General features: G+C 48.3%; 9 protein-coding genes across 9 annotated transcripts; 6 read left to right on the forward strand and 3 right to left on the reverse strand.

The window, feature by feature from the left end:
• The first annotated feature begins 5 nt into the window (after positions 1 to 5).
• CNI00860 (conserved hypothetical protein) lies at positions 6 to 2127 on the forward strand. Its single transcript, XM_572737.2, has 5 exons — positions 6 to 510; positions 571 to 948; positions 1004 to 1543; positions 1599 to 1688; positions 1752 to 2127. Exons 1-5 carry the CDS (start codon positions 231 to 233, stop codon positions 2012 to 2014), a joined length of 1551 nt encoding a protein of 516 aa, XP_572737.1. The 5' UTR covers positions 6 to 230; the 3' UTR covers positions 2015 to 2127.
• A 294-nt stretch (positions 2128 to 2421) lies between these two features.
• On the reverse strand, positions 2422 to 3909 carry CNI00870 (haloacid dehalogenase, putative). The gene is made up of 4 exons (XM_024657780.1): positions 3398 to 3909; positions 3313 to 3333; positions 2730 to 3254; positions 2422 to 2670 (listed from the first exon to the last, which is right to left on the reverse strand). The coding sequence occupies exons 1-4, from the start codon at positions 3411 to 3413 to the stop codon at positions 2501 to 2503; spliced, it is 732 nt and encodes a 243-aa protein (XP_024513528.1). The 5' UTR covers positions 3414 to 3909; the 3' UTR covers positions 2422 to 2500.
• Positions 3910 to 3977: 68 nt separating this feature from the next.
• On the forward strand, positions 3978 to 5879 carry CNI00880 (ornithine-oxo-acid aminotransferase, putative). The gene is made up of 7 exons (XM_572817.2): positions 3978 to 4254; positions 4319 to 4622; positions 4681 to 4751; positions 4803 to 5055; positions 5104 to 5270; positions 5324 to 5509; positions 5568 to 5879. Exons 1-7 carry the CDS (start codon positions 4069 to 4071, stop codon positions 5829 to 5831), a joined length of 1431 nt encoding a protein of 476 aa, XP_572817.1. The 5' UTR covers positions 3978 to 4068; the 3' UTR covers positions 5832 to 5879.
• A 323-nt stretch (positions 5880 to 6202) lies between these two features.
• Positions 6203 to 7840, reverse strand: CNI00890 (tartrate dehydrogenase, putative). The gene is made up of 6 exons (XM_572848.1): positions 7503 to 7840; positions 7348 to 7449; positions 6859 to 7298; positions 6727 to 6807; positions 6592 to 6668; positions 6203 to 6535 (listed from the first exon to the last, which is right to left on the reverse strand). The coding sequence occupies exons 1-6, from the start codon at positions 7549 to 7551 to the stop codon at positions 6205 to 6207; spliced, it is 1080 nt and encodes a 359-aa protein (XP_572848.1). The 5' UTR covers positions 7552 to 7840; the 3' UTR covers positions 6203 to 6204.
• A 246-nt stretch (positions 7841 to 8086) lies between these two features.
• On the forward strand, positions 8087 to 10189 carry CNI00900 (succinate-semialdehyde dehydrogenase (NAD(P)+), putative). Its single transcript, XM_572819.1, has 9 exons — positions 8087 to 8201; positions 8264 to 8425; positions 8501 to 8712; positions 8763 to 8855; positions 8922 to 9134; positions 9193 to 9306; positions 9355 to 9448; positions 9498 to 10055; positions 10112 to 10189. Exons 1-9 carry the CDS (start codon positions 8169 to 8171, stop codon positions 10133 to 10135), a joined length of 1503 nt encoding a protein of 500 aa, XP_572819.1. The 5' UTR covers positions 8087 to 8168; the 3' UTR covers positions 10136 to 10189.
• A 375-nt stretch (positions 10190 to 10564) lies between these two features.
• CNI00910 (conserved hypothetical protein) lies at positions 10565 to 13060 on the forward strand. Its single transcript, XM_572821.2, has 5 exons — positions 10565 to 11350; positions 11405 to 11902; positions 11957 to 12216; positions 12272 to 12796; positions 12850 to 13060. The coding sequence occupies exons 1-5, from the start codon at positions 10621 to 10623 to the stop codon at positions 12976 to 12978; spliced, it is 2142 nt and encodes a 713-aa protein (XP_572821.1). The 5' UTR covers positions 10565 to 10620; the 3' UTR covers positions 12979 to 13060.
• Positions 13021 to 14592, reverse strand: CNI00920 (small nuclear ribonucleoprotein, putative). The gene is made up of 6 exons (XM_572846.2): positions 14491 to 14592; positions 14325 to 14441; positions 14048 to 14269; positions 13783 to 13998; positions 13163 to 13731; positions 13021 to 13113 (listed from the first exon to the last, which is right to left on the reverse strand). The coding sequence occupies exons 1-6, from the start codon at positions 14527 to 14529 to the stop codon at positions 13071 to 13073; spliced, it is 1206 nt and encodes a 401-aa protein (XP_572846.1). The 5' UTR covers positions 14530 to 14592; the 3' UTR covers positions 13021 to 13070.
• A 135-nt stretch (positions 14593 to 14727) lies between these two features.
• Positions 14728 to 15520, forward strand: CNI00925 (hypothetical protein). Its single transcript, XM_024658728.1, has 2 exons — positions 14728 to 15096; positions 15161 to 15520. The coding sequence occupies exons 1-2, from the start codon at positions 15003 to 15005 to the stop codon at positions 15316 to 15318; spliced, it is 252 nt and encodes an 83-aa protein (XP_024514401.1). The 5' UTR covers positions 14728 to 15002; the 3' UTR covers positions 15319 to 15520.
• Positions 15521 to 16139, forward strand: CNI00930 (hypothetical protein). Its single transcript, XM_572735.2, has 2 exons — positions 15521 to 15690; positions 15755 to 16139. The coding sequence occupies exons 1-2, from the start codon at positions 15612 to 15614 to the stop codon at positions 15922 to 15924; spliced, it is 249 nt and encodes an 82-aa protein (XP_572735.2). The 5' UTR covers positions 15521 to 15611; the 3' UTR covers positions 15925 to 16139.
• The last annotated feature ends 460 nt before the right edge of the window (positions 16140 to 16599 follow it).

Raw genomic sequence — 16599 nt, forward strand, 5'->3', positions numbered from 1 at the left:
TAAGCTTCTTCAGTGGAAGGAATTTCACGCGAACGTACGCATGTTGTCCGGGTTGATCATCGACTCTTCATCGTCCGACGCTCTTTCCGAAGGTCGGCCCGAACGTCTGAAGGAGCCGACGGTTGAGAACAGTCAAAACAGAAAGCAATCGACTATCCTGTTTAACATTCCTCATCTTACCTCCTGACTTTGTCGAGCCTGAACCTGATCACTCTCCCATACGCATCACAATGACCGTATCTCCCACCTATCCCAACCAAGAAGATCGTCTACTCCCTGTCCAGAACCGTACAGAGTCGTTCTGGCTTTCTGAACGCGACCCACTTCTGCAGAATGCCCACACTACACCTGAGCTCCCAAGGTCTGCCGACGTTGTCATCGTTGGAAGTGGCCTCACTGGAGCCATGATGAGCTATCATGTGTACGAAAATGCCCGAAAAGCTGGGAGGGACATCAAGATCGTTATGCTTGAGGCAGACGAATTTTGTGGTGGGGCTACAGCGAGGAACGGTGAGTCGTGATTAGTCTTTTTATGACAGCAGATTATAGCTGATAGCTTGTTACTTGTAGGCGGTCACTGTAAGCCTATGACTATTTTCGGCTACCGCGCAGAGGCAGCAAAACATGGACCGAAAATCGCAAACCAGCTTCTCACATTTGAAGCCGCTGCTCTTCAACAGTACGCTGCGATCGTCAAGAAGGAAGATATTGATTGTGACATGCACGTCACCAGAGCTTTTGACGTTTGCTTCAGGAAGGAAGACGCTGAGGCAGGCAAGAAGGATTACGAGGCGAGAAAGGCTGCTTGGGGTGAGGATATGGCCAAACACGACTTGAGAGTGGTAGAAGATCCTAAAGAACTTGAGGCGCTTACAGGTGTGCGAGGAGGGTATTGGGGCGCGAGCTACCCTGCCGGTCACCTCTGGCCTTACAAACTTGCTTCTGCTTGTAAGCCATATCCTCCTTGCCTGTGCGTAAAAATGGAGCCTGACAAAAGATACAGTAACACACATTGGCCTAAGCCGTGGTCTCAACTTTCAAACCCATACGCCCGCTCTATCTCTTGAACGATCCCCCTCCCAACCCAGTCAATGGGTGGTCACCACCCCCCGCGGATCTATCACGACCACTTCTGTCGTGGTAGCCACCAACGCCTATACTTCTGGCTTCCTTCCCGAATTCAAATCTCTCATCTTCCCTGTCCGTGGTACCGCATGCTCCATTACCCCCGCTCCTTCCCACTCCCACGGGTCTATTCCGGGACCTATCAAATACACCTTTGGCTTCCGACATGGCCCTGGGGAGGTAGACTATATGATCCCCCGACAGGGTAGGGGTAGGATTCCTGGTAGCGGAGATAGGAGTCTCATTCTTGGCGGAGCCAAGGGTTGCTTCTTGAGCAATATAGATCAGTGGTATGATAATAAGAACGATAATGAGCACATGCCTGGAGCTCAAAAGTACTTTGAAGGCTTTATGAAAAAGTACTTTGTGGGTTGGAATGGTAATAAGCACGGTAACGTTGATAGAGTCTGGTCTGGAAGTGAGTACATCAATTGTAAACCACCATGGTCCTCAGCTGACGAAGTGTCCCTTAGTCTTGGGCTACTCAAGCGATCTTCTTCCCTATGTCGGTGAAGTCCCTAACAAGCCAGGAGTCTTTATTTGTGCCGGGTTCACAGGACATGGTGAGCCTTGATCATAGCAACTCGTAGCGAATTTACAGCTGCTGATGAGCCTCTGTTTCTTAGGTATGCCTCGTATACCTGGTTGCACCGCCGCTCTCTCCTCTCTGGCTTTCTCTTACCTTTCGAACGGCACCACGACACCTGACGCTAACAAGGCCTTCCAAGATGCTCTTCCCCAACCATATTGGTTGACCAAGGAAAGATTTGAGTCCAAGATAAACTTGATTAAGGCAGCTATGGGTCAAAGGGATAAGGCAAAATTGGATACCACCAATCAGGCCGACGAAGCGATTCTGGCGGCGAAGATGGGGGACGCAAAGTTGTAAAGAATTTAGTACTAGAGATAATACAGTTATATGCGTAGACTCTTCTCAGGCACTTTCGTTTAGTTGTAAGATTGTAGGTTCTTTCCAGTTATCATGTAAACCTTCCTCGTCGTGAGATGTAGCTGTTAGATGGAAAAGCGAACTGGTTGGGAATATAACTTGAGCTAAGCTGATGTTGCACAATATTTATTAAAAGATTCCAAATGTCAACCTGAAAAAGTCAGTGTAAGGTCCACACCGAAGGTCTCCATACTCCCAAGGGTCTCTAAAGATGATGAGCATGTCAAGTAGTGGTTAGGCCGACCAAAAGAGAGTATGTACAAAGAACAAGATATCATAATGTAATTATGGCATGTGAGCTTTAATATCACCCATGTTGTATTCAGCATAGATGTACCAGTATCTAAGCCCATGCATATGCCAAAAGGAAATATTATCGGAACCAACATTAAGCACTGTTGTTATCAATTTACAACTATTTTAATTCTACTTCTTACCCCACTTCTCAACGATACCCTTGCCTAAGGAGACAAGATCAGGGGCAACCAAATCAGACTTGCCGAAAATAACCTCGCATTCATCGTACTCGTAAGTAGTGGTGTAGGCAGTGAGGAAACCAGCAGCCTTGGCAGCAGCACAGTCCCAAGCATGAGAAGCTATTGTAACTTAGTCAGCTTTGCACGCATCGATTCGAAGCAAGAAAAAGAATATTTACCAGCAAAGACAGAAACTTCTCCCGGTTGATCGGAGCCAGCCTTTTCCCGAGCAAACTTGTAAACAGCAGCCTCAGGCTTACCAGCCTTGACCATGTCTGCTGAGAGAATGTGGTCAAGGGGCATCTCGACACCAGCATTGTCAAAGTAGCCCTTGACTCGATCGACATTGGCATCGGAACAACACCAGACCTCAAAACCCCCATCCCTCAGAGTTTGCATCATCTCTGCCAATCCCGGTCTGGCCTTGAGCTTCTTATATTCGTTCATGATGTAGTCAACGTCGTCGGCCGTGAAAAAGTCGTCAAGAGCTTCAACGGGGACACCGGCTTGAAAGAGAACTCGTGTGAGAGTGTTGGAAAGGATGGCGAAGAAAGCCTTGTATTGTTTGATCTGGGAGAGGTATGAATAGTCACGCTCAGTGGAGCAGACCCAGGAGTAGAAAAGGAGCTTGGAGGGAATGCCATATTTGGCTAGTTTGGGACCGAGACGAGCCTGGAGAGCTTCGGCACCGTTATCGTAAGAGACTGAAGGGGACGATCATCAGCCTAGAACAGATAGAGGATGGAGGCTTCCAAAACATACAACATGTTCCCACAACGTCGACTGTGGATAAAAAGAAAATCGTCAGCCGGTGCTCAAGCTCAGCTGAGGTCTCGTAACCACTCACAAACAACAGAAGGCATGACGATAGATTATGTATAAGGGGTAACAGGTATATAGTAGAAGGTTTATTTGATGGTAGAAACTGAAGATGTGATCGAATGCGCGTGTTGTTGTGGGGATTGTGGAAAGTAAGGGCCCATGTCCGTCTTCAAATAGGTGTGGGAGATAGTAGATAGCAGCCGGGATAATCTCCACAAAACGACTCAGCAGGTGACAGATAAAGTAGCGTCGGATTCCCCGGTCAATAGACCGAGGCGCAGGCCAAGCCCCGATAGGTAATTACCGATCCGCCGCTTGTCAACTAGTTGCCGAAAAAAGTAATTCTTCCAACTTGCAGCACCCTTGCCGACGCTTGATAAGGAGATAACGAGATTCTTGATGGGTTATGATTCGCTTCGCTAGTCGCTGCAGAGGTCGTGCACGAATTCACATTAGCAGGCGACCAATCTGCTGATTGGGATGTTAAGCGCTGCATGCGTGACCAATTCGCGTGCATGTTTAGGCCAGCCGAGCGAGGTTGCCCGGCATTTTCGACTCACTGTGGCCGCAGGCCGTGCATACTTGCTATGTATAGCTTTAAAGCCCATAAATTAACGTACTTCCTTTCTCCAGAAGAATCAACCACATTCTTATCTTCTGCATTCTATCCGAGTTATTCACTCGACCATAATCATAATGCCTTCCTTCGAGCCTGCTGTTTCTTCTCACATCGCTCCCCTCCCTTCGGCATCAAAGCCTCTTCCGTTAACCACCTCTACCGAGGGCCTTCAGGCTCTCGCTGACAAGCACATCACCAAGGGACTTGGTAGACTCCGAGACCATGTTTTCAAAGAGGGCAAAGGTCTTCGAGTCCTGACAACCGCAAGTTCCATTCCGCGCACTTAACTCCAAAAAACAAGGCTGACCGGAGGATTGTCTTGATCAGGAAAACCAAAAACTCCTCGACTTCACCTCTGGTATTGGAGTCACTTCCCTGGGCCATGCTCATCCCGACGTTACGGCTGCCATTATCTCCCAAGCACAATCCATCATTCATGTCCAATGCGCTATCGGTCTCTCCGAGCCATACGTGCAATTGGTCGAGTCATTGCTGACTATGATGCCTGACCCAAGCTTGGACAGCTTCTTCTTCTGGAATTCTGGATCTGAAGCAATCGAGGCCGCCATAAAGGTCTCCAGGACCAAGACGAAGAGGAACAACATTGTGGTAATGCAGGGTGGTTACCATGGTGAGTTATACACCGGGTACTATGTCAAAGGGTAATATGCTGACATTGGCCTTCTTAGGGCGAACTTCTGGCGCTGCGGCCTTGACTCGATCCAAGACTTCTTTCTTTAGGGGCACTGGGCCTTTGATGGTGAGTGGTGATACGATTAGACGAGTTTTTCCAAAGCTAACAGCCTCACAGCCATGCGTCTACACCACTCCTTTCCCTTACTGGCACGCAATGGGTCTTCCCAAAGACACTCCTGAGGAAGTCCTCATTGAACAAGCCATTTTGGGCATCGAAAACTTGCTTCAACAGCAGACTGCTCCCGAAGACACTGCTGCCATCTTCCTTGAGCCTGTCATCGGCGAGGGTGGATACATTCCTGCTCCCACCGCTTATGTTAAGCACTTACGAAAGCTTTGTGACAAGTATGGTATCATGCTCGTGATTGGTGAGTACACTAAGAAATGGGTATGCAAAAAGCTGACCAGAAGCAAAGACGAGATTCAAACAGGTTTCGGACGTACAGGAAAGACTTTCGCCATCGAGCACACTGGTGTCACACCCGACATCATGGTCTACGCCAAAGGTTTCGCCAACGGAATGCCTATCTCTGGTATTGTTACCAGAAAGGAGATCATGGACGTTATGGCTCCTGGTTCTTTGGTAAGTCACAGACCGTTTTTATTCCTTTATGGCCTGACTGACTTTTGGTATAGGGGGGCACTTACTCTGGTAACGTGGTCGCATGTGCTGCCGCTCTCGCCACTACTCGATACATGCGTACTCATGATATCCTTGGCAACGTCCAAGCTCGATCCGAGCAGCTTTTCAAGGGCCTCCGCGAGATCCAGGAAGACGAGGCCAACGGTGGCTGGATGATAGAGGAGGTTCGAGGCAAGGGTGTATGTAAATCTGTCGGCGATGATTCATGCCATGTACTGACAGAATTGTTTCCCACAGCTCATGATTGCCATCGAGTTCAAAGACCCTAACTCTAAACTCACTTCATCCCATAACCGCGGCGATATTTCTCTTCCTGGTAACCTTAACAAGCTCGTCCAAGACGCTTGTTACGACAGAGGGTTGCTCGTCCTCACTACAAGTATCTACCCTGTCCTGCGATTGATCCCTGCTTTGGTTCTGAGTGAAGAGGAAGTGGATGAGGCTTTAAAGATTATTAAGGAATCTGTGAAGGAGGTTGCTAGTGTCATCGAGGGAAACTAATAGAAGTTCAACAAGTGTTTATAAATTGTAGTCTGATTTCGGTTACCTCATGTATGGAGACTTTTCAATGGTAATGATGATGGTATCTGTTCTTTATAATCCTACTTAACTACAGTGCCATCATTACAGTCTGGCGGCTCAAAAGAAAGTATGGAGAATGTGATAGAATTCAATAATCTTTCCAGGACAAAAGATAAATGACATGATACATAAATTTACCTCAAGAAAAAATAATCTGTTACTAACACGGTTGGAATGACAAGCACGGTTGTGGGACATTGGTGGTTTTACGCTGGGACTTATTCAGAGGAACTTCAGATAGGATGTCGACCTATTCGAGGGAGTCAAAGGCGAAAGAATGCATGGTTATAGTTTAGAGGGTCTCCAGAATCTTACAAACGGCCTCTGTAACCTGACTTGTCTTCAATTTCCCTCCCAAATCACCTGTTGTCTGGCCATCCGCGATGCTCTGCTTACACGCCTTTTCTACCAAGTCTGCCGCCTCATTTTCTCCCAACCATCTCAGCATTTCAGCAGCGGACATGATTGCAGCAATGGGATTGGCGAGATCCTTTCCCATGATATCGAATGCAGCACCGTGAACAGGTTCGAACAGAGAAGGTGAAGTGCGAGTGGGATCAAGAGAGGCAGAATGGGCAATACCGATAGATCCAGAAAGTCCGGCAGCCAGGTCAGACAAGATGCTAGGGATGGTGTTAATGACTGGTCGTAAGATCACCCACTGATGGGCAACACTCACTCTCCGTGCAAGTTTGTAGTAACTATAGTATCGAGACTGGTGGGCTTGGCAACCATCCTTACAGTCATGGCGTCGACCTTCAGAATGATTAGAATCCTTGCATTTTCTCCTTTTGATTAGTAAGATTACACTTACCAGCATCTTATCCCATTTGACGTCTGGGAAGTCCTTTGACACAATTTCCGCAACCTCGTCCCACAAAAGCAATCCATAACGCTAAACCAAAGATTAGCAAGGCATTTCATTATTTAATATTAATATACTTACTTGGGCATTGCTCTTGGAAACTACCGTCAAAAACTTCTTCGGTCGACTTTGAGCAGTCTCGAAAGCGAAACGCATAACTCTTTCGACACCTTTCCTGGTGAACACTGCCAACTCGGTCGCCACTTCCCATTCCGTACCGACGTGCGTTCTACCTCCTTGTCCCGCATATTCACCCTCGGTGTTCTCACGGACAATAATCCAATCGAGATCCCCAGGCTTAGTGCCTACTATACGTGAAGGGATACCGGGGAGTATAGAGGATGGTCGGATATTGACGTATTGTTGGAAAGTCTGCCGCATGGGCAAGATAAGCTCCCATAGAGAGATGTGATCCGGAACGTCTGGATCACCGACCGCACCAAAGAAGATGGCATCAGACTTTCGAAGGTGGTCAAGCCATCCCGCGGGGGTATAGGAGCCCTGAGCCTTATATCGGGCGCCTGACAAACTGTAAGCTAATGGCTATTTAGAAACAAGAGTTATACTCACTTCCATAATCGAGTTCATCAAAAGAGAGCTCGAAGCCTCCTACTTTCTTCTGGACAGCCCTAAGGACCTTCAAAGTGGATGCTGTAACTTCTATTCCGATGCCTACCCCAAAAAGTCAGCTAGAAAGTAATGCGCGTAATTGCAAGAATGCTCACCATCGCCGGGAATGACAGCAATGTTGTGTTGTCGAGAGTTGCTAGGCATCTTGAAAGAAACAGATGGTGCTAGTTTTCAGCGAGACTAAGGAATTAAATTGCAGAAAGATAGCGAGGGGGACATTGAAAAGCTTGTGAACTTGCTGTTCATCTCTTGTAGGAGCTGCTTGACACGCTGCTTGACAAACGTGTCCTTTCTTACATCAGCTGTCGGCAACTTGATCGGCCTGCGCTCGCTTGGAGCAGTTGACAGTCTTATCGAGCCAGATCTTGAGCTTGATCCGGAGTGGAGAAAGCGTCGGTAGTTCGCGGAAGAGCAGGGGCGACGGAGGCGAGCGAGACTGTGACGCACACGGCCCGGCCTTGTTGTTGTTGTTGACGGCGCTTATGACTGTGCAGTCCAGGTCACGTGCCCGTCGGAGGACTTTCCCAATAGCCGATATCACTAGGTACAGTATTAGCGATTAATTTGCCGTCGGCAAAACATGTTCGGTCTATTTTCGCTTCGGAAGGCCGGCTGCAAACGGACATGGGAACTTCTGAATGTATAGTGATATGTGAAAGGCAAGGACCCTTTGCGGTTGTATACATCATAAGAGCTCACTCAAACATCATCGATTTCTCAATTCCTCTCTCTCATCTGACAGGAAGATTATCTCCAACACAATGCCGAGCCTTACTCAAACTAAAGACCTTGCCGTGAGTGTAGCTAGGCCGTGCGTGACCAATCGAACGCAGCTCACATTTGTCCTTTACCCAAGTCCTTGCTCTCAGATGCTTCCCATTTCAAGCAGAAGGGGTACATCAATGGCGAATGGGTATCTGCTTCTGATGGGGCTACTTTTCCCTTGTATAACCCTGCGACTGGCGCCAAACTTGCCGACATGCCTCATATGCCACGCTCTCAGGTCGCCGAGGCTATCGTAAGTTCATGTCTGCTGCGACTACATAAAAAATGCCATCAATAACATCTCTGACCCTTTCTTTTTTCAATCTAGAATGCCGCCAAAGCTGCTTTTCCAGCGTGGGCCGCTCTCACCGCTTACCAAAGACAGAACTACTTGTTAAAGCTGTTCAAGGAGATGGAGGAGCACAGCGAGGATCTGGCTATCATTCTTTGTACGGAGAACGGAAAGCCTTTGGCCGAGAGTCGAGTAGAGATTTCTTATGGAGCTTCCTTCTTGACTTGGAATGCCGCTGAAGCACTGAGGTATGTCATAAATTAAGGTCTGTACAGTGATTGCACTAACAGGATTATAGAACCTACGGCCAGACCATCCCCAGTCCTTTCCCTGGGACACGCAACACTGTTATCAAGCAACCGATCGGCGTCTGTGGCTTGATCACCCCCTGGTGAGTGACCGATGTGACCGATCATTTCTACCTCAAAATCCACATACTCATTGCTTCATGGTACAGGAATTTCCCCAATGCCATGATCACCCGTAAAATGGCTCCTGCTCTCGCTGCAGGCTGTACCGTCGTCATCAAAGCTCCCGCCGAGACTCCCTTATCCGCTCTCGCCATGTGTGTCCTTTGCGAGCGTGTTGGTATCCCCCCTGGTGTCGTTAACGTTGTGACCATGGACAAAGGGCAGAGAGAAATGGCTGCGGGTCTTGAGCTCTGTGAGAAGTGAGTGATAAATCTTGGCCTCAGATGGCCCGATGCACTGTAGCTGATTGTGATGCAGCGTCAAGGTCTCCAAAATTTCATTTACCGGATCAACTCCTGTTGGTCGACTCCTCATGAAGCAAAGTAGCGGAACGCTCAAGAAGCTGTCGTTTGAATTGGGGGGAAACGCAGCGTGAGCACCCTCACAGGAATGACTCGGACCGCTTCTAATAAACATCAGGTTCATCATATTTGACGATGCCGATCTCGACTTGGCAGTCAATGGCGTCATTTTATCCAAGTTCCGTGCCGCTGGGCAGACATGTATCTGCGCTGTGAGTGACTACCATTGAATCCAGCGTACTATGCTTACACTCTCTTTAGAACCGTATATTTGTCCATTCCAAGATTTACGATGACTTTGCCAGACGATTGGTCGAGCGAGTCAAAGCGTTCAAAGTCGGCAACGGTATCGAGGAAGGTGTTACTATTGGTCCCCTTGTCTCACAACGAGGTGTGGAAAAAGTCGAGCGACATGTGCAAGACGCAGTCGGTCTTGGAGCAAAGGTTCTTGTTGGAGGCAAGCGAATCGATAAGGGCGAAGGGTCATGCTTCTACGAACCCACAGTCCTCGTTGATGTACCTCGACAATGTGCCGTCTCAAACGAAGAAACTTTCGGCCCCCTTGCACCTCTATTCAAGTTTGACGATGAGGACGATGTTGTCGAGAGAGCCAACAGCAGTGAGGTCGGCCTTGCCGCGTACTTCTTCACCAAGGACCTTGCTAGGACACACCGAGTTGCAGAGAAGTTGGAGGTCGGGATGGTTGCTGTCAACACTGGTGCTATCGCGCAATCATGTGTACCCTTCGGTGGCGTGAAGCAAAGTGGGTTTGGAAGGGAAGGCGGCCCTTCTGGCATTGACGAGTTCATGGTGGAGAAGGTGAGTTTCCTGTACCTTCCCCACTTGATGGTACCGTAATTAACACCGTTTATTAGCTCATCACCATCGGAGGTCTGTAGTTTTGGGTTCTTATTATATATGCATTATGCCAAAGTATTCTGGGCTTACCACATGACATTGCACTTGAGTTTCTACCAAATGAGTGCTGTTTTGGTAAGCGTACTGATGGACATGGTTGCAAGCAGTTTGGTGATGAACAACAAAGGAGGGAATCCTGGGTATTATGACTCTGGGTTTTTTTTTTCCTTTCTTATTTTCCCTTTCGAGGCTGGTCGGGGAAGAAGGACCCCAAGTGCGAGCGGAGGTGGCTCACGAAGACGGCGCTTCTTCGCGACGGCACCAGGCTCTACACAAGCCCCCTCCTCGCTTCCCTCCTCCTTTTGTAAGATTACATAATGTCACCCCCTCGGCTATCTGTTTGTGGCTTCCCGGTGCCGATGATTCCTTTGTACAGTACATCCGCCTGTATCGAACGAAAGTTCAGCTGTATCTTTGATTTTTTATTTCCAAAGCGATTGTACTATCTTAGAAATAGAAAGTCTGGATGACCTCTTCAAAGCCTCTGCATCAGCTGCCATTTGCAGCCAGAACCCTACAGTCTTCTGTACCCCAGCTTCCCCTCTCCTCGCAGCCATCCGCCCAACGCCGCTCCACAATCTTCAAAAGTTCTACTCCCGGAATATGGGCTCGAGTAAATCCCATGTGGGCTCCGTGGCCTATTCGAGTCAGTAAAGAGGAAGCTGAAGATTTGGGTATTAACGTAGAGAAAGGCGAGAAAATTGATGCGGAGGATATTATGAAAAGCTGGGAGCCCTGTGAGGTGCTCGAACAGGGTGCAGAGAATGGACTGGACGTGAAGAGTTCGAAGAGAAGGGTGAAGCTTGACCCGGTCATATTGGGTATTTCGCCTTCAGCTCTAAAGGATTCTTTGCCGCACCTTGATGTTGGTGACCTTCTGGAAATTTGCAAGACTGGTGAACAACCTACCAGTGGCGATCCGGCGAGGGAAATCTTCATTGACGTCCTATCTGGACGCAAAATTCTTGCGTCGGATTCTTACGGCCCATGGGCGACCAGATACTCGGGGCATCAATTTGGAGGATGGGCTGGTCAACTAGGAGATGGTAGAGCCGTTTCGGTTCTGGAAACTGAGAGCGAACAAGGTGGTCGGCAGGAGATCCAGCTCAAAGGCGCTGGACGTACACCCTTCTCAAGAGCTGATGATGGCTTGGCTCATTTACGAAGCGGCGTTAGAGAGTTCCTCGGCTGTGAAGGTATGTGTTTTTTTCCAACTATCGTATATTGTTGTGCTTAAGCGTGACGGCTAGCTGTTGCTGCGCTCGGTATTCCTACAACGCGGGCTCTCACCCTTCTCACCATTCCCCTCCCGTACCTCCCAGTTTTCCGAGAAGGAACTATTCACCCTTCCTCTCTTTTGACCCGTGTTGCACCTTCTTTCATTCGAGTAGGTCATTTCGAGGCGCTCAATCCACCATCTTCGGCAGCGGGTGGGAAGCAGTTCTTCGTAGGAGGTGGCGGTTGGGTAGATGACCAAACGGATGAAGAGGGCGAAGACGAAGGGAATGGGAATTTTGAAGGTCTGAGGGACCTAGGAGAGTGGATGAAGGAGATTATGGAGGTCAAAGAAGGGTGGAAATCATGGGTCGACGAGGTGATCAAGAAAAATGCGGAGATGGTCGCCAAATGGCAGGTATATGGCTATATGAATGGGGTGATCAACACCGATAACGTGACCCTCATGGGTATCACGATTGATTATGGCCCTTATGCTTTCATGGATGTATTTGACCAGAAACACATCTCAAGTGAGTTTTCGAGAAAAGCAGCATTTTTATCTATTCGCTAATAACGCTTTGCAGATCAATCAGACCCTACCGGGATGTATGCCTATCGTAATCAAGTATCTCGCGTCCAATTCGCACTGTCCAAATTCATCGACTCTGTATCCCCTTTACTCGGCTACGAATCAATCCACGGCGACATCCCTAAAGGATGGAGTGAGGGCAAGACTAAAGAAGACATCAAAGAATGGAGTGAAAAAGGCAAAGAGGTCATGAAGGGCTGGGAAAAGAGCTTTGAAGAGTATGAGGAAGAATCTGAGATGAATGGATGGTATCAGGCAAGTCCGCCAGCACTGGACGCAGATCGAGGTGACAAAACTGACTAAGGAGTAGAGATTCGGTCTCAAGACGAAACAGCAGTTCGATCAGCGTGATATCAAATACGACTTTCTAAACTATTTGCAACTTCACAATCTTGATTTCCACACGGCTTTCAGAGGCCTCTGCGAATTTTCACCTACCAAAGCAAGTCAAGAAAGCGGAGATAAGTATATTAAGGAATTTGTTCCACACTGGGTGAAGTCAGCAGTTGACGAGTCTGCTTCCGACGATTCCCTTAAATTGGTAGAAGGAGACTTTGTCCAATGGTTTGGGATGTACGCCAAGAGAGCGAACCTCGAGGACGAAAAATTTGCCTGGGGTACTACCGATGACTGGGAACCCGCGCGCGCTGCGAATATGCGAAAGAAGAATCCTACATTCGTGCTTCGTCAATGGATCCTAGAGGAATTGCTTGGTAAGATGGAAGAAGCTCTTACGGATCCATACAAGGCTGCACAGAGTAAGGATGATGTGGACAAACAGAAGGTAGAGGAAGGGGTTAGAACTGCCAGAAGAGAGTTATGGAAGATTCTTGAGGTGAGCACACAATGTGCCAAGAGCCACTTCTGTTGAGCTGACTTAAAATACAGATGGCCACCAAACCATTTGAGAACTGGGGGCAAGGTGAGGGGTCTCGAGAGGAGCTTGAAGCGCAGAGACGTTTATGCGGAGTTGGGGCAAAAGAGATGTTTGGTTACCAATGTGGTTGTTCTAGTTAGTTTGATCATTTGTACAAGCAGGCCCGTCCAGAAACATGTAGCGATAGTCGATCAAACTGCATATTTACCACTTCAACAAGGCCCAGAGTTTGTTACAGAACGCGTCGCTTGACAGGAGACCTCGATCTCTCGCGGCTGTTGCCACCATTAGCACAACCCGTCTTCAATCAGATGCAGCACTTACTCGTAGCTCTTCTTCCTATCTCTGTCTCCTCCATACCTGCTGTCCCTCTCCCTGTCTCGGTCCCTATACCTGTCCCTATCCCTATCGTCATACCTATTTCTGTCATGTCTATCATCCCTATCTCTCTCTCGTTCCCTATACCTCTCCCTCTCCTTATCCCTTTCTTCCATCGCCCTCTCTTCCTTCAGATCCTCCACCAGCTCGCCAGCCTCGCGCTTCACCTTGTCGCCATGTCCCACAACGGGCATCTCTTCAACAGGGGGAACACGAGCGTGGTGGGGCGTGTGCGGCTCGTTGCCTGAAGGGCCCATAGGGGGGTTTAGCCCAGAACGAGGACCAGTGGGGGCAGCAGGTGCGGTGGCAGGGATGGCGGGGGCGGAGAACGGTAAAGGCTCATCCCCGTCAGCTCGAGGGGATTTGGGAGGGATGATGGGTATGGGTCGACCGGTCATGCGGGCTTCGGAGAAGGCACTGAGGATTTTACGGAGCTCGTGGTAACCCAAATGGAGCTTACCACCGAAGTGGTCGGCAAGACGTTTGTCAGAGTCAAGAACACTCAACATGGCACCCTTTATACATTTGTCAGTTGAGAGCCAATGGGGAAAAGGGATCAAACATACGCAAGTCTCGCAGACACGAAGCTTCTGGTGACCACTTGCACCAGCGTTTTCGTTGAGGTGCTGAAGATCCTTTTCTTTTTCGGCCTTCATAGCCTTGAGAGCGTCGACGGCGGCAAGTTTCTCCATAGACTCCTCAACCTTTCCTGCCTCACCAAGCGCCTCAATTTCCTCTGTACCACCTTGGATAGAAAGCTCAATTTCTCCAATTTCCCTCATCTACACCTTATCAGTATTTCAACTCAGCTGGCCAGCAGACCCCACTCACGAGATCGACGGTCTTTCTGTTCTCTTCGGGTGTCTTTTCCAACTTTCTCTGACTCGCCCTTATCCTTCTGTCACAATCCTCCACAAATGAGTACAGGCTGTTTTCGTGCTCTTGTCTGAAAGCAGAGAGCCTGGGATCGTTGGGGTTCGCTTCGGCATGCTCTCGAAATTGTTTGAGGATACGGTCAGAATGAACCTTGGGGCATGGTCCAAGATCCATTTTCTATGACAGCTTCTATAAGACCGGTACATCTTTAACCTAAGCCATTGTAACTTACGGTGTTACCAAACAAGGTGTGCAGACATGTTCCGAAGAGGAAGTTCCTACAGACTTTTTCGTTCCACCAGTCGAGATTGACCGCCTGGATACCCATTGCTTCGGGGCCCATCATTTGCTGCAGAAGGTAAGAAAGGATTTCGCATATGCTCCGGTAACTTGCTCACCTCGAGGAGCCTTCTCTGTGCTTCGGCTAATCGACCCATGTTGGATGTCTCAAATAGTCGTCGAATACATGCACTCGTTGATAAAATAGCAACACGAAGAAGTGGTGGACGGCGAGAGGAAGACGTTAAATGAGGGGATATATAGATTTGACCTAAGGCGACAGCTTCCGCGATACGCCGCTTCCGCTGAATTTTGCCCAGTCGGGCGCCTCATCTGTTGCTTTTTCGTAATCCATGGCTGAATAAATCAATAACCGTAATAACCCAGACAAGACGACGAGAGATTACAACAGTATCAGCTAGATGTAAAGGCTTCTATGGACATTACAACAACAAAAATCATGGCAACAGATTTTGCGCACCCCTTGACAGTACCCTCATTCAGTTAACTTCCTTTCACGGAGATGAGACTTTTCGGTAGGAGAAGCCGCGGGATTCCACAATGTTTTGCCATTTATAATCTATCAACTGGCCAAAGAACGACTTCTCACAAACAGTGAGGCACCAGAACAATGTCTGACCTCCTGGATGAGACAGCAGATGGAATCAATACAGATTCCAATGGCTTGACCTGTATCGAACCTTCAGCATGGGATACCATCCTTAGTGAGTTCGGATTAGGTACTTTTGATACCATTAGAGTGAGTTTTGATACTGACACCACCTGTAGAAGTAACGATAGTGCTTATGATCACAGAGCTTGTCGTCGGCATCACATTTATGTGTGTTAGGTCGAGACGACATCGAGTGGACCATGAGCATGGGATGGTGCATGCTTATAAGGGTTGGCTGGAACGAAAGCTCAAGCGAAAGGGCCATGTGAAATAAGAAGAGAGCCTCGTGCTTAGTGGCTTGAACGCTGAAGGCTGGGGATACTGGCGTTCTGATGATGAAGCCATAACGGCAGTCTCTGTCACTGATTATTCTATGAAACGCATCACTAATGCCGCTTGGAGCATAGTAGTTTACATAATAAAATAGCCGGTGTTCATTGAGAGAGTTGTTCCCACTCACCTTCCTTCCTTTCAAACCTCCCTTTCATCCTTCAAAGCTCCAATCAAGGTGCGGTAGATATCGTGATCATAACTTTGCGATGGAGTTTCTCTGAGGCTCTTATCTCAATGCTGGACACTCTCCCAGGTGTATCGAACTCTGGCGACTCTACCTGCCTCGAACAGTGGCTCGTCATCACCGTCTGTAGTAAGCTGTTACCCATGAGTTACTTGACTCCAGCTTACGCGAACTAACTCTATTCCAACTCTAGTCACAGTCTGCCTTCTGATTTGTGCCCTCTTTACATTCACCACTCTCTCCATCCGCGAAATATGGCTCATCCGGCAATCGAGGAGAGGAAAGGATAAAGAAGAGGATGAGAAGGAGCAGTTGGTGGACATTGCTGATGAAGTGGGGGTGACCCACAAGAAGACGGAGTAATAAGGAGAAATTAAATGTTGAGAACTGTGAAGAACATATTGTTGTAAGCCGAATGCTGGGGAGATTGACTTTGAATGGACATAGCGAGCGATGCGAATGTTCACTTAGCGATGCGGTGCTACGAAGGAGCCTTAACAAGTTAAAATCAATTGCTTTCGTGTTTGTTATATATATTCGGTGGTTCGCATGAACAGCTGCAACCACTTCCATTCATCATACTACATCTACTATCATTGACAACACATATTTTCAAATGATCATGTTTCCCGGCTTCTATCCTAACAGACTAAAATTGTAAAGCTTTGAAGTCGATGAAGACTACCGCGTCGATCATCCTGACGACATTCCATCATCTCGTACACCGGGTGGCCAATTTACGAATCTGACGTACGTAACTTAGCTTAGCTAGACTTCCGTTATACAACTCCTGTGACGCTGATTGCATTATCTCGTACTTGTCCAGCCTCGAACAATCGGAAAAGGACAAGCGAACGAGCGATGGATTTTTCCAGCAGCAGAGTTGTGTAGCTGGAAAGAGAGGAGAAGGTGTAATAACTGAGCCAAGATGCATCTAGTTTGATGCCCGGTTAAGCTCGGTTGGCGGATAGGGCAAGATGGCCATAAATCGAAGTGTCGAATACAGACGATGGGTTGTAGGAGGCACGGTATGCGGCT

This window comes from Cryptococcus neoformans (genome assembly GCF_000091045.1).
Source record: "Cryptococcus neoformans var. neoformans JEC21 chromosome 9 sequence".
NCBI lineage: Eukaryota > Fungi > Basidiomycota > Tremellomycetes > Tremellales > Cryptococcaceae > Cryptococcus > Cryptococcus deneoformans.

Excerpts from the sequence above, each read along its gene's own strand:
- CNI00920 (XM_572846.2), bottom strand. The coding sequence starts at position 14,529 with ATGGGTCGATTAGCCGAAGCACAGAGAAGGCTCCTCGAG. Across the intron at positions 14,442-14,490 it reads CACAGAGAAGGCTCCTCGAG|CAAATGATGGGCCCCGAAGC; the intron begins GTGAGCAAGTTA and ends TACCTTCTGCAG. Across the intron at positions 14,270-14,324 it reads ACACCTTGTTTGGTAACACC|AAAATGGATCTTGGACCATG; the intron begins GTAAGTTACAAT and ends AAGCTGTCATAG.
- CNI00880 (XM_572817.2), top strand. The coding sequence starts at position 4,069 with ATGCCTTCCTTCGAGCCTGCTGTTTCTTCTCACATCGCTCCCCTCCCT. Across the intron at positions 4,623-4,680 it reads AATGCAGGGTGGTTACCATG|GGCGAACTTCTGGCGCTGCG; the intron begins GTGAGTTATACA and ends TGGCCTTCTTAG. Across the intron at positions 4,752-4,802 it reads GGGGCACTGGGCCTTTGATG|CCATGCGTCTACACCACTCC; the intron begins GTGAGTGGTGAT and ends ACAGCCTCACAG.
- CNI00930 (XM_572735.2), top strand. The coding sequence starts at position 15,612 with ATGCTGGACACTCTCCCAGGTGTATCGAACTCTGGCGACTCTACCTGC. Across the intron at positions 15,691-15,754 it reads GCTCGTCATCACCGTCTGTA|TCACAGTCTGCCTTCTGATT; the intron begins GTAAGCTGTTAC and ends TTCCAACTCTAG.
- CNI00900 (XM_572819.1), top strand. The coding sequence starts at position 8,169 with ATGCCGAGCCTTACTCAAACTAAAGACCTTGCC. Across the intron at positions 8,426-8,500 it reads CTCAGGTCGCCGAGGCTATC|AATGCCGCCAAAGCTGCTTT; the intron begins GTAAGTTCATGT and ends TTTTCAATCTAG. Across the intron at positions 8,713-8,762 it reads AATGCCGCTGAAGCACTGAG|AACCTACGGCCAGACCATCC; the intron begins GTATGTCATAAA and ends ACAGGATTATAG.
- CNI00910 (XM_572821.2), top strand. The coding sequence starts at position 10,621 with ATGACCTCTTCAAAGCCTCTGCATCAGCTGCCATTTGCAGCCAGAACC. Across the intron at positions 11,903-11,956 it reads TGACCAGAAACACATCTCAA|ATCAATCAGACCCTACCGGG; the intron begins GTGAGTTTTCGA and ends AACGCTTTGCAG. Across the intron at positions 12,797-12,849 it reads AGTTATGGAAGATTCTTGAG|ATGGCCACCAAACCATTTGA; the intron begins GTGAGCACACAA and ends CTTAAAATACAG.
- CNI00925 (XM_024658728.1), top strand. The coding sequence starts at position 15,003 with ATGTCTGACCTCCTGGATGAGACAGCAGATGGAATCAATACAGATTCC. Across the intron at positions 15,097-15,160 it reads AGCATGGGATACCATCCTTA|AAGTAACGATAGTGCTTATG; the intron begins GTGAGTTCGGAT and ends CACCACCTGTAG.
- CNI00890 (XM_572848.1), bottom strand. The coding sequence starts at position 7,551 with ATGCCTAGCAACTCTCGACAACACAACATTGCTGTCATTCCCGGCGAT. Across the intron at positions 7,299-7,347 it reads TGATGAACTCGATTATGGAA|GCGCCCGATATAAGGCTCAG; the intron begins GTGAGTATAACT and ends ACAGTTTGTCAG. Across the intron at positions 6,808-6,858 it reads TTTCCAAGAGCAATGCCCAA|CGTTATGGATTGCTTTTGTG; the intron begins GTAAGTATATTA and ends TCTTTGGTTTAG.
- CNI00860 (XM_572737.2), top strand. The coding sequence starts at position 231 with ATGACCGTATCTCCCACCTATCCCAACCAAGAAGATCGTCTACTCCCT. Across the intron at positions 511-570 it reads TGGGGCTACAGCGAGGAACG|GCGGTCACTGTAAGCCTATG; the intron begins GTGAGTCGTGAT and ends TGTTACTTGTAG. Across the intron at positions 949-1,003 it reads TTACAAACTTGCTTCTGCTT|TAACACACATTGGCCTAAGC; the intron begins GTAAGCCATATC and ends CAAAAGATACAG.
- CNI00870 (XM_024657780.1), bottom strand. Across the intron at positions 3,255-3,312 it reads CGACGTTGTGGGAACATGTT|TCTCTTACGATAACGGTGCC; the intron begins GTATGTTTTGGA and ends CGTCCCCTTCAG. Across the intron at positions 2,671-2,729 it reads AGAAGTTTCTGTCTTTGCTG|CTTCTCATGCTTGGGACTGT; the intron begins GTAAATATTCTT and ends AAGTTACAATAG.